Here is a 13,133-nt window from a genome sequence, read left to right as displayed (position 1 = left end):
ATAGCCGATGGTCAGAGATGGAAAGCATGGACTCCAATGACATCAGGTGGAGTGGGGGACGCACAGTGATTGTAGCCGGCTTTGCTTTGAGAGTTACTGACTTGTGTATGCCCCACACAGATTATTACTACTACTATTACTATTAAATTTTCTGTACCACCCTTCATCCGATTTGTGTTAGACCTAAATCTGAAAGCCCTCCAGTAACTAGTAAAGAGCCATAATATTTTCAGTCCCCTCCCTGCTCCAGACTTTGATATGGCTACTCTCTTGCCATTTATTTAGAGTTGTTGATGGAGCATCTCCAAGAAATACGAATGTTGAGGCACCAGCTTGAGGAATCCATCAGAACCAACGACCGACTAAGGAAGCAACTTGAGCAACAAGTGTCAGACTCTGCTCAGGAGCAAGGTAGAATATTTGGAGTCAATTTCTGCTTAGGAAGGTTGGAAGGAAGGAGAGCTGTGTAGACCTCCAAAAAAGAAAATAGCCCTTCTTTATATGCAAACAGTGATATCAAAATATGTGTTTCATGAGTACCTGCCCCATATCAGAAGACACAGGAAAGGCACTGAACTTCCTCCTCAGGCTCTGCTTTGAACCCTACTCTTATTAAATCTTGCATTTTTTAAGCATCCTATGGTTGTGTTTTTGTGTTGTTTTTAAATGGTGCTATCTGGAAATGGTGGTTCCTCTCGGGAGTAATTTACACTGATGGAAAAGTATATATATAAATGCCTCTGAGTTTGTTCATGAAGTATTTACAAGCAGCTGGAAAGCCATGCTGTTCTCTTGTGAAATGACCACACCTGAAACTATTCCAGCTCTTGTTTTTATGGCTTCATAAAGATTTGAGGAAAAGACATCTGGTTAATGCAGCAGGCATACAATCTCTTACACCTTTTCATCCATCTTTCTGTTACTTTGGTTAATCAAATTTATCACTGTGTGATGGATTCCTTACCACTGCAGAAAAAGGAGCGTGGCTGTTTTGTATTTGTAAGTGAGAGAATCCTCCCAGCTCCTTCGTATTTTGATGGCAAATCAAGACAAGGCAGCAGGAGAGCTATGTTTAAGCTGAAAAGTAGTGTGGGGAGGGGAATCGAGTTGGAAAACCAATGCTGAGGGAATGGAGCGTGTCTCTCCCCTGGTTTGGTTTATGTATCTTTTCTTCTGTTGGGTCAGCAGCTTTGAGGGAGAGTGGATTTGGATCAGAAAACATGAAGGAAAGGGGCTAACCCTCTGCATTGCAGCCTGGTCCTGATCATTGTTTTTTAGGCAAGGAGATAGGATCGCTGCAGTTTCTGTTCAACCTCTTAAGAAATGGGGGATATCTGATGATTGATCTTCAGCCATCTTGTCAATTTGACCTTGAGGCTGTGGGCTCAGACTATATAGCACATGAAATGTATTATTGTGTTCAATGTGGGCTTGCTTATTGAATTGCTTATGGCTATTCCAGTACACAAGAAGGGAAGGGGGGAGTGCTACTGATCCAATGAAAAGTTGCCCTGTGCTGCCTATTTACTGGATCCAGACAGAGGACATACTTCTGCCAGAGGTAAAACCTCTCTCTGGTGGTGACAGCCAGGGAGACAGGCCATCCTGCTCTTAAGACTGACAGTGTCCAGGGTTGGCGTAAGTTAGGCTAATCAACGATCTGGAGAGACTTCTCTTCCTTGGGCTTTTTCTTGGCAATTTCTTCTTTTCTGTGTCCCTTGCACAGAACTGGTGATCAGTGGCAAAGCTTTGGTGTGGTTGTTGACTGTGGTGGGGCTTCATGGAGTTATCCCATCATAGATTAAATCATTGTAATCCTAACAACCCTGTAAAGTGGGTGAATGTTTTTCCCCATTATGCAGTTGGCTCAGAGAGACTGGCTTTGCTGCAACCACTCAGTTTATGGTGCAGGGGAGATTTGGGCCACGGAAGTTTCTTGATTCATAGCTCAACCCTTTTACCACTAAAGCTACAAATCACACATCTCTTTCTTACAATATAATTTTATACACAACACTGGCTTGTGGGAGAGCTTCCATAGCTGTGACAAATGAATTAACCTTTGAAACAGCAATATTTGAAGGGGTGGGGGGAAGAAAGCAATGAATGTGGGCTTCTTTACCTTGGCTCCTTGTCTGATCCATTATTGCTTTTATCCATCATATCTTCAAACACCTCTGCAACCTTGACAGCTAGAAACTTGCTTGCTTGTTATAAATGAACTCAGCATTTTGGTGCTGCAAGCAGCTACCCATCACTGATGAAAGCTCAGGCCAGATGTGCCTGTGTTTATGCTCACTGTAGCCATCTCAGCTTCATAAACTGCTTGCGTTTCTAGCTTCAGTTTCATATCTGATCCTGGGGACTGGTGATTGTTATAGAGCACTGGCAGCATACAGATTACAAGAGGGAAGGCTGCTGCCCCAAGGAGCTTTCCATCTCGGATTCAGTGCATGAAAATAAAGTGGGGAGAGGGAAGAGGAGGAGGAAGAGGGATGTGGAGGCAGGAATGAACAAGGAAAGAGTCACTGTACTTAGGCTTGGTTTCAGAGTTAGTTGCAATAGGATATGGGAACTAGGAGGCTGAGGCAAAAGATTTCATGGAAAAGGCTTAGGTACCATGGTTTCCTGCTTAAAACCCATGGCTTATTAAAACACAATACAAGGACATTCTCAGTTTAATAAACCATGGTTTTTTAAAGCAAGTTTATTGTGTCTGAACTGGACCACACTCAGCTGAAGAATCATGTCAAGTGTCAGGTAAAGAGGTTTAATTATGGCTTGAGGTGATAGCTAAACTGAGGAGTGTTTTGTTATCAACCAGCTAAACAAAGTAAGAAGCCATTGTTTGCACATACCATGGTGTGATATCCCACTTGACAAGCCATAGCTACAGTCAGTGCTCCACCATCAGAATCTAGTGTTTCATAGAAATGAGAGAATTCATGAAGTTGAGTGGGCAGAAATTGGAAGTGGGCAGGTGATTCTAACCATGGCTTCCAGTTATATATTTGGGATCTAAAGCCATGGTCTGGTTTCTAAGCTATGGCTAGCACAAACCCTGGTTTGACCTGTTGTCTGTATGGAGCAAATGAATTTCTAAAACTGAGAAGAAGAAAAGTTCAAAATTATTTAAAGGTAATTAATATACTTCTTGATTTCAGTGGAGTATACCTTCAGGTGTCTAGGATTCATTTTGTGGGGTGGGGATAGGGGAGAACTCTGTGGCTCTGCTTCCAAGCCCTGGAATAACTAAAATAAAGGTGAAGTAATGGAGACTTATATTACTGCCACATAGTCTTTGTTTCACAAGTGGCTCCAAGCATGTTGAGGTCAGCCTTCTTAATGGGGGGGGGGGAAGTTCTCTTAACCTCTAGCAGAAGGGCCCCTCCTCTTGTAAAGTCTACCTGCACAGCTGCTCTTTCAGCAGATGAAATTGCAGTTCAACCAATAGATCAACTGGAACTTGTCAGACGCAAAACTAGCATCCTCCTTTTATTCTTCTTACTTTCCTTTCTTTCCTTTTTGTAAATGCAGTAATTTACCAGAGTGTTGAAAATGACTGCAAATTCGTCTTCTTGCAATCTCTAGCTGGAGGCCCAAGATAAGTGTGGCAATGTCTGCACCCAACATCATTATCTGCCAGGGATAATTTGCAATTTTACTGATATTAGCCCAGCATCGGTAGTGGTGTTGGAATGGCTTGATCAGAGTCCACCTGAATTACCTTTTACTCTGATGATAACCTTCAGAATATACAGGGGATAAATAGCTTTCATAGTGTGTGTATTGCCCCCTCCCTGCATTGTTTAAATTGTTCTTGTCTGGAAAAGTTTAATCTTTACTGACCTAGAGATGACTCATAAATCGTTTTTATGTATATATTTATAGGTTCTGCAAACATTTGTATTCGTGGCTCGGAGCAACATAATTCCCTGACTTCTGAAATTCATTTCCTGAGGAAGCAAAATCAGGCTTTGAATATGATGCTGGCAAAAGGATCTCGAGGTATGATAAGAAACTCGATGTTAAAGAGAGAGCACAACAATTTGGAGTTATTTGTTTGAAAATGGTAGGACAATATTGTTGTGCCTTTTCAACATCACACTCGAGAAGAGAATGTTTGTAGGTGCCAGTTTGCCTGTTACAATATCTGCTGTACTCAACAGATTTCTGAAAATGTTGCTTTGAAAAGAAGATCGCTAGTCCTCATTGTCTTATTTATTCATTGCAACATTTATATCTACAATAGAACTCCTCTACCCCACAAAAGTGTTTCACAATCTGAATGAAATCATAATCAATAAAATGGCAAATGAAACCTTTTGTAGAGAGACAAAATGGTAGCAGCTTGTAAGTGGAGCATTGTGGAGGATGCTTAGCAACTGCAAGGAGATCTCTTTCCAGCAGCTGATGGATATCACCTTTCCTCTTATCATAAAATACCTCTTATAGAACTCAGGTATTGTAAGGGTTAATTTTTTATTTCTTTGAAATGCATTTTCTATTCCAGAGCCGCAGGAGAGAAAACTGGGATGCTAGAATTGTAAATGTCACATGAGTATCTCATTTCACTTATTGCTTCTCTAAGCTGTGGGTGTCTTTAATGTTGAAATAAATATATAAATCATTAATTTTCCCTAGCAGTTTTGCTCAGATTATGCTTAAATTGCCAACAAACTGAGCTTTGTTTCCTCCCAGAGAAACAAAAGGAAAATGAAAAGTTGAGAGAATCCCTGTCGAAGAAGCTCCTTGCTGCCGAGCGCCTTCACAAGGACTACGAGCACCTCAAGAAGGAGAAGGAGAAACTGCAGAAGCAGCTTGGGAAGCAAGAGGAAGAAAATGGGCATCTGACTCATGATATTTACAGTGTTAGAAACGAACTAAACAGGTAGTAATCCTGTCATTTCTCTCCCAAAACATATTTCCTAATGATGTAGTCATGCTGCAGTTTGCATAGCAGGCAGTAGGTGAAGCTATGAATTTCATGGTGGTGACAAACTGGGCTCTTGGAGCTGCTGGTCATCACAGTTGGGTTAGGAGGAAGGGCTAGGAGGAAGAAATCAGAGTTGGGAGTGAGCAAGTGACCCAGACCTGTGAGCAAAGGTTTGGCGAGGTTTGAGGGGAGGAGTGGTTTGGACAAGGCTTAGAGGGTAGGTAAGGGGAAGGGCTTGCCAGGTAGGTGAGGCTGGTGAGCAAAACAAGCAGAGTCAAACCCCTAGTAAGGCTGTATGAAGGTAAAGCAGAGTTCTATGCCCCAGGATTGAGGAGGTAGATATTGAGGAGGAGATATTAGAACTCTGGGCAAGATGTGGCTGGGTGGCATGTACTTCAGTACCAAGATTACAAGTATCTTTGGGTGGCTTTGCCTTTGCAGGCAAGGAACCACAGAATTGTAGTGTTGGAAGGGACTCAAAGGCTCATCCAGCCTAACCTCCTAAAGTGTAGGAATTTCCTTAGCCTCAACCCCTGTCCTGCCTTCTAGCTTTTGCTTTCCCCTCCCACAAACATCATCCTCCATGACCACCCATTTCCCCCTCCCTAAATTCATCATGAATCTAAGACAACTGTTCTCCCCTGAAACCAGCCTTGACCAGTTTGGAGACTGAAAATCCCACTCAAGAGAGGGGGCAGGTAGAGAAGGGCTGGGCCACTCCAACCATCCTCCTCCTTCTCAGGCAGGACTAACTCCTCTACCAATCAATCTCAGGCAAGACCACAGAGGGAGCAAAACATCTCTCTCCATGACACACCCCTCCTAGCCAGCCAACCCAGTAGAGAATCCCTGTGTATTAATATTACCATTTTAATAGCACTGGAAGTGGCTAGTAGGGTCATTGGGGGGGAGGGGGTGCTTCTGTTCCTTTCCTCCGCTGATGGAGCGGAAACATCACCTATCCCCCCTCTGAGTGGGCTAGACACTTTCCCCCATTGACTGGCAACTGCCCCAAGCATCCCCACCTCTGCCAGAAGTGACCATCCTGCCCCCAGCCGCTCCACCCCCCCCCCAAGAATCTGGAGCCCCTCACCCAGCAGCGGGTGTGTGTGTGTGTGTGTGTCTTCTCACCTGAAGACCAGACACCACAGATGGCAAAGAGGTGCTTCCTGAGCATCATGGCCCCGTGTGGGTGGATGCCCAACACCCTCATGCCCAGGAAGGGTTTCACATCATCCGAGCTGCTGACTGAGTAGAGCCGAGAAGGATTCACTGTGGAGTTGTTCTGTATAGTATACTACGGGTAGCCAACATGATTCCCCACCCCCAGACATGTGACCGCAGCTCTTGCTGATAGGAGTGTAATCCAACAACATCTGGAGGGCACCATATTGGCTACCCCATGATATGCAAAGGTCATGTATTTGCTTTGTTTATGTAAAATCAGCTTCAGGAGCAGATGATGGGAGAAGAGAGAATGTATTTAAAACCTTCTCACTACCTCCTGGGAAGGGCCATGGCTCAATTGCAGAACATCCGCTTTTCATAGAAAAGGTCCCAGGTTCATTCCCCAGTGTCTCCAGATTGAGTTTAGAGAGAACCACCTTTGAAACCCTGGAGAGCCACTGTCATTCAGCATAGCCAAACCTGAGCTAGATGGGCCACTAGTGTGAATAGAAAGCAGCTTCCTATGTTTTTCTGTACTGCTTTGTGCTTCAAAATGCCTCCCCCCAGCCACTTTTCCAGATGTATGTTTACCCTTGCAAGTGCATCTGGAAGCCTGCAAGAGAGGGAGGGTTAGCATCTTTGAGGGGGATTTTGAGCAGGTGGGAAAGACTTTAATTCCTCCCCCAGTGCTCCATTCTAAATTGCTGCCTGTCTGAAACTGCTTTCCCATACACAGTGAGCATTGGATTTTAAAAACAAAACACTTGCAGGTAGCCTCTAGTGTGGCCATCAGGATGTGCAGGCTGTCAATGACCTGGTCTGTTCTAGTCCTATGATTCTAAATTTTCTTTCCTGGGGCATCATTGGTTTTTCATGATAACAAAAATTGTGTTAGCACAGCCTGGCCACAATTTATAGTGCCAATGTTTAAACTCATACTGACCAGTTCAATTGGAATGTCACAGGCTGCAAATTGAGCTGAACGCCAAACAGCATCAGCTGTCAGAGAATGACAAATTACTACACTCACTACAACTGGAGCTGAAGGTATATGAAAAGTTAGATGAAGCAATCAGAAGTCAAAAAGGTATGAAACAATATGATCTTGGTGGTAGGTCCCACTATATGCTCCCTCAGAAATTCACACAAGGCTTTTGCTTTTCCTGCTCAGTTCCTACATTTCAATTGCTGCCAAGATTGCACACCTATCATCCTCTGCATTCTGAACAGAGGAGAGATGCTAGGTACTTCTCTCTTTGAGCAAGTGCTTTGGTGGCTGATGTTGGTGCTTTATTCCTCTTTGATAGAGCTGCTGATGAGGCAGGAGAGGCATGCCCACACGTTTTGTGGTCATGTCTCTTTTATGTGCATTTTGTGTTATACTGTGCCTATGCAACAGCTATTTTGTGGCTTGGTGATCCCTGGGATGCAGGATGCAAACTTTTACTAAATGCTCGCAGAGAAACGTGTAAGCACTAATTGATCCAGATGTACCCACCTGGATATCACTCATCACTAAGATTAACTAGAAAATGGCTTCTCCCAAGGAAACCAGTCGTGCCATTTTGCTCATCCTTATGTTTGCTGCATCCTCTTCCTCTGTTCCTACAGCATTCTCTGTTAATATTCAAGTTTGGGAATTCCTGTACACAGGGAAACCAATGGTTCCAGCTACCTGTCACCCATAGTTTCATTAGAAAGCAAGGTTATTTTTACATATGGACCACTTGCTACTCCCTGGTACTTCCCATCATGCACCCGTAATGGGGAAATAAAGGTACCATGTATGGGGACTGTATGTGAAACCTCATGCCAGTGCACCGCAGATCCAGGGGTGCAGCAAATGCAGATTTAACCTCTCTGAAGGGCGTGTGTTTCTGATCTGCGCCAGAGAAGCCATTTTCAAGAAAATTCATTTTCTTGGAGAAGCTTTTAAATCACCTTTTGTCTGGGCCAAATGCATGCTGGATCCTCTTTCTTTTAGGCTGCAGAAGACCTAACATCTGTCAGTAAAATGTGTGGACTAGTTACATTAGTGAACTTATTTACATGGCTGTGATCCCAATGCTTGTAAATAATCATTTAGCAATTGCATGGCATGCCACTGGAAGAAAGAGAGAAGGAAAAGAGAGAGAGTGATAATTTGGGAGGATAACATAAATTCTAGAATTTCTCATCCTAGAGTTGATCCTTCAAGTTTACTATCAGAAAACAGCTAATTGGGTTCAAGTAGCCCCAATTATTAGCAACAAACAGGAAAGGCAATGAGCTTTTAATTGTCTCTGCGTAGGTGATTTTAAAATACTGCCATTTGGCCTGTGTTATGCCCCTAGCGTATTTCACAAAAATGCCCAGATGATTAAGAGAAACTTGGCCTCTTCATTTTTACAGTAGTGTGACTCTATTAGAAGACAAGATTGGACACAGTTGAGCAGGGAACAGAGCCTGCATTTCCCACATCTAAGCCCAAGGCTGCTTTCATACCTCCACTGATGAACTTAGAGCTGAGGCAGAGGGCTAAACAGGGAGCTGTTATTATTTTAGCTGCAAGGGAGAAAGGTGTTCCTGGAAAATAATGCTTAGCATTCCAACCACAGAAATGGCCCATCTTTTTATGAAACCATAAACCTTTGCCTTTTTGGCAGATTAAGAATACCTGGGATTCTCAGTTTCCATGATTAAATGTTGTCCAGGCTTTTGATGAAACTGCCTTCATTTTCAGTATCTACTCTTCCTTCTTTCCGTTTTTTTCTTTTTCATGCCATGCTTCCAAATGGCCTTCAGGATATATATCCCCCCAGTCTGTTAATATACATAATTTTACCTTGGGTATGCAACATTAGCTTTTACGGACAAAGTTATTTATTTGGCTCTTATTAAATCTTTGGAGGATAGAAGTAATTAAGGTTGGAGAGGGGTGTGTATGTGTGTGTGCAACCCTCTTCCCTTTTAAATTATTATCATCTACTGTTTGTAGTAGTTAGTTCTTAATATCTGGCTCAAATGCACTCATCCAGCATGTTAATAATGACTCTTTTAATTGTTTGCAATGGTAATTAAAAACAAACCCCAACTCCTAAGATCTCGCCCGTGACGGATCGGATGAATGCTGGAAAGATCAAATCAATCCACTTGACTTGCATGAACTATTGACTGAAATACAGAACTTCAGAATGCAGCTTGAAAGGAGCATCAAGGCAAACAAGATGTTGCATGAAAAATTGGAAGAGCAGCTTTCCAGAGGAAAGAGAGAGGGAGATAGCTTGGGGTCAACTGTAAATATCGGCTGCCTTTTAAAGCAAGAATTGCAGCATTTCACTGGGATAAATGGTATGGTATATGGTGCACAATCAGGTTTTGTGTGTTGGTTTGATGGGGTTTTCCTCCAATCCATTTTGTTGGAAATATATGCTGAACTGAGCGCATTTGTGTGCTGTGTTGTTTGCTTCTATCCCCTCTTCCCAACAAATCTAACCTAGAGGCAGCTTGAGATTTCAAATGGAGGGAGGTCAAAATACAAGCTCCCCTAATTCAAAAGAGTGTCCCCATTGAGTCTGATACAGCTGCCCCTTTTAAACCTATTCAAAATGGAGATGGTACCCTGCTGCTACCTAATCTTTGCCAACACTTACCCCATCCAGAGAATGTTTCCTGGTGCTAGTTCCAGCTAAAGAGAGGCTTTTCAGGGCAGTGTGTGTGTGTGTGTGTGTGTGTGTGTGTGTGAGAGAGAGAGAGAGAGAGAGAGAGAGAGAGAGAGAGAGAGAGAGAGAGAGAGAGAGAAGAAGAAGAGTTTGGATTTGATATCCCGCTTTATCACTACCCGAAGGAGTCTCAAAGCGGCTAACATTCTCCTTTCCCTTCCTCTCCCACAACAAACACTCTGTGAGGTGAGTGGGGCTGAGAGACTTCAAAGAAGTGTGACTAGCCCAAGGTCACCCAGCAGCTGCATGTGGAGGAGCAGAGACGCGAACCACCTCTCCTCTGCCTCCCCCCCCCCCCATTTTTGTGCATTATCAAAAGTGTGATTGAAAAGGTCAGGATTCTGGGGGTGCTTGCCAAGAATGCCGCTAGAGCCCAAATGGTTTTGTGGGGTGCAGGAATTTTGCAAGGCCTCACCAATCTTTGCAGGGGTGAGGGCAGACATCACTAGTCTAAACCTGGCAATTCAGCATTTTGTGAACTCTTTACCTCAGGAACTTCCAGCTGTTGGAAGCGGCATGCTTCTGAATGACAGTTGCTGTGAATACCAGTGCTGGGGAGAGGGCCTTTTCGGTAGTGGCTCCCGCCCTGTGGAACGCCCTCCCATCGGAGGTCAAGGAGATAAACAACTACCTGACATTTAGAAAACACCTAAAGGCAGCCCTGTTTAGGGAAGTTTTTAATCTGTGATATTTTAATGTATTTTGGTATTTGCTGGAAGCCGCCCAGAGTGGTGGGGGAAACCCAGCCAGATGGGCGGGGTATAAATAAATAGATAATAATGCCTGTGGGCTTCCGATGGGCATCAGGTTGACCACTGTGAGAGCAGGATGCTGGACTCAATTGGTCTTTGGCCTGATCCAGGAATGCTCTACATATACCCTGTTTCTCATATTTTAAGACATACCCATAAAATAAGCCATAGCAGGATTTTTAAGCATTCAAGGAACATAAGCCATACCCCGAAAATAAGACATAGTGATAGGCGCAGCAGCAATGCCGGCCGCGGCAGGAGGAGGAAGAAAAAAAATAAGACACCCCCTGAAAATAAGCCATAGTGTGTTTTTTTGAGGAAAAAATAAATATAAGACATGTCTTATAATATGAGAAACACGGTATTCTTACATAACCATTCATATGTTTTGCTTTGGAGGTGGGGGACCAGTTTGCCAACAATAACTGTTACCGCAGAACTGTTGAATTCAGTTTTCAAACAGTTTTGCTTACCTGAATGGCTTGTTACTTGCACAAGCATTTGCTTCAGGGGGCCATGCATTACTCAGGAACAATCAATATGTGCTTTGGATGGTCTGTGAACAAATCAGCAGAATAAATTTTATGCCCTAGAGGAATATTTTCCCACTATTTGCATTGAGATTCAGTGAAGGACTCTAGCAGTTTGAAACTTAAGGGGAGACAGAAGTACCCACCATGGAAATCTGCATATTAAAAGGAACATCCAGAGCATTGCAATGCCATAGAACATAATGAATGCCCCATAGCTCAGAACACTACAGAACAAATATTGCAGCTCCATTGACTGGCTTAGTCTTGTACTTTTGACCTTGCTGAGTAGAGCTCAGACAAATGTAGACAAATCACACTGTGCTGACATATGCAGAAGTGGGCTTGTGTGTTTCAGAGGCGTGAAGTTACAAGTTTACAGCAAATTTAAATTTTATGGTGCAAATTGGGTTACCTTTGTAGGAAATAAATTTGAGATGCCCAGCTTTGACTTTTAGTGTGTCTGTGTGAATCTTAGGGGTTGCACCCAGTGTTAGCGCTACTCAGAATCAGGGTGGATTTGATTTAAATCATAATTTAAATCACTAGTCAGTACGACTTGATTTAAATCTCTTTTTTTTATTTTACAGAAAGACATTCTTGGTGGTATAATCTTAATATTTACAACCAGGTGAAGGTTTTTATTTTGGAATAATATTTACAACCAGGTGAAGGTTTTTATTTTGGAATAATAAATTTTCAGAGTAGTTTTTACAGTTATATCAAAAATTACTGATTTAGTTATACTATTAGAATACATAGACAGATAATTATGAAATTATTTTGAGGTTTAATGAGTTAACTGTTTATATTTGGACAACTTTTCTGCTGTACTTTATTGGAAGGAGAAAAATAATAATTTCCTTGATAACAATTGAAACAATTTATTTAACTAAAACAATAACATTATAGCATACAGGTGAAACTCGGAAAATTAGAATATCATCGAAAAGTGCATTTATTTCAGTAATGCAAACTAATATACAGTGGTGCCACGACTTACAAATTTAATCCATTCCAAAGACACCTTCATAAGTTGAAAAATTCGTGAGTCGAAAAACGCCATTGGAAACGCGATTTCCCATAGGAATGCATTGGAAACGGAAAAATTCGCAAGTCGAAGCAACCCCATCTAAAAATCCGTAAGTCGAAAATTCCCTATCTAAAACCGCCACAGTTGGGTTTTTTTTTGGGATGTTGAGACATTCGTAAGCGCGCGGCCATTACCCCCATTTGTAAGTCGAAAATTCAGTTGTTGAGTCGTAAGTCAAGGTACCACTGTATGAGATAGATGCATGACATGCAAAGCAAGATATATCAAGCCTTTATTGGTGTAATTTGTATTATTTGTCATTAGGTGGGTCAGTTATAAATTGAATGTAATTAATGAAATGTAATAGCAATGTTTATTTTTGTATTATTGCAACTATTTGTTTTATTACTGTGGAATTTCCAAAAGAAAGCATTTGTAAAAATTAAAAGAAAAATAAAAAATAATAAGTTGCATTACTGAAATAAATGCACTTTTCATTGATATTCTAATTTTCCAAGTTTCACCTGTATGTATCCATGTTGCACACTGTTCTGGCTAACCTCTTAATGACCCTCTGCTCCTCTTGATTCCCAGATCTTAAATTTTCTGCTGTGGACAGCAATGTCATTGAATTGCAACGGATGTATGGAACCTGCATAGCGCCACGGAATGCAGGTATTGTAAGACTCTGAAAGTATCTTTAATATACCTTCCAGAGTGAAGATTGTGTCTTTCTGGGATTTCATGATAATGCAAACAGAATTTAATAAGAGCCCTGTGGGGTCAGAGTTCAGCATTATGTTTCCCACAGCAGCCAACCATTTGTCTCCAAGAAGCCCATAATTAGGGCATAAAGGAAATCATTCTTTCCCAATGTTGCTCTCTGCTAAATCTGAAAGCTCCATGTTGGTCATCATAACTAGGAGCTATCAACAGTCTTAACCAGGGATCCCCAAACTACGGCCCACGAGGCTCTTTTATGCGGCCCCTGGCGAGCCCCACCGCCCGCTCTTG

At 42.3% G+C, this 13,133-nt stretch overlaps 1 protein-coding gene across 10 annotated transcripts in view; it reads left to right on the top strand.

The window, feature by feature from the left end:
* The window catches only part of CDK5RAP2 (CDK5 regulatory subunit associated protein 2), a 128,526-nt gene that overhangs the window by 102,081 nt on the left and 13,312 nt on the right, over nucleotides 1-13,133 (top strand). For 4 of the 10 annotated variants that reach the window (XM_060270291.2, XM_035113723.3, XM_088665021.1 and 1 more), the window contains exons 28-33: nucleotides 286-411; nucleotides 3,892-4,008; nucleotides 4,702-4,891; nucleotides 7,069-7,190; nucleotides 9,185-9,433; nucleotides 12,714-12,794. In XM_060270291.2, coding sequence (XP_060126274.2) covers nucleotides 286-411; nucleotides 3,892-4,008; nucleotides 4,702-4,891; nucleotides 7,069-7,190; nucleotides 9,185-9,433; nucleotides 12,714-12,794 — 885 coding nt within the window. The remainder of the gene's footprint in view (nucleotides 1-285; nucleotides 412-3,891; nucleotides 4,009-4,701; nucleotides 4,892-7,068; nucleotides 7,191-9,184; nucleotides 9,434-12,713; nucleotides 12,795-13,133) is intronic. The other 6 variants (XM_088665028.1, XM_088665025.1, XM_088665026.1 and 3 more) reach the window with 3 other exon arrangements.

This window comes from Zootoca vivipara, chromosome Z2 (assembly GCF_965207765.1).
Source record: "Zootoca vivipara chromosome Z2, rZooViv2.hap1.1, whole genome shotgun sequence".
Lineage (NCBI taxonomy): Eukaryota > Metazoa > Chordata > Lepidosauria > Squamata > Lacertidae > Zootoca > Zootoca vivipara.
The sequence above is the reverse complement of the archived record's forward strand: the minus strand, read 5'-3'. Positions and strand labels throughout refer to the sequence as shown.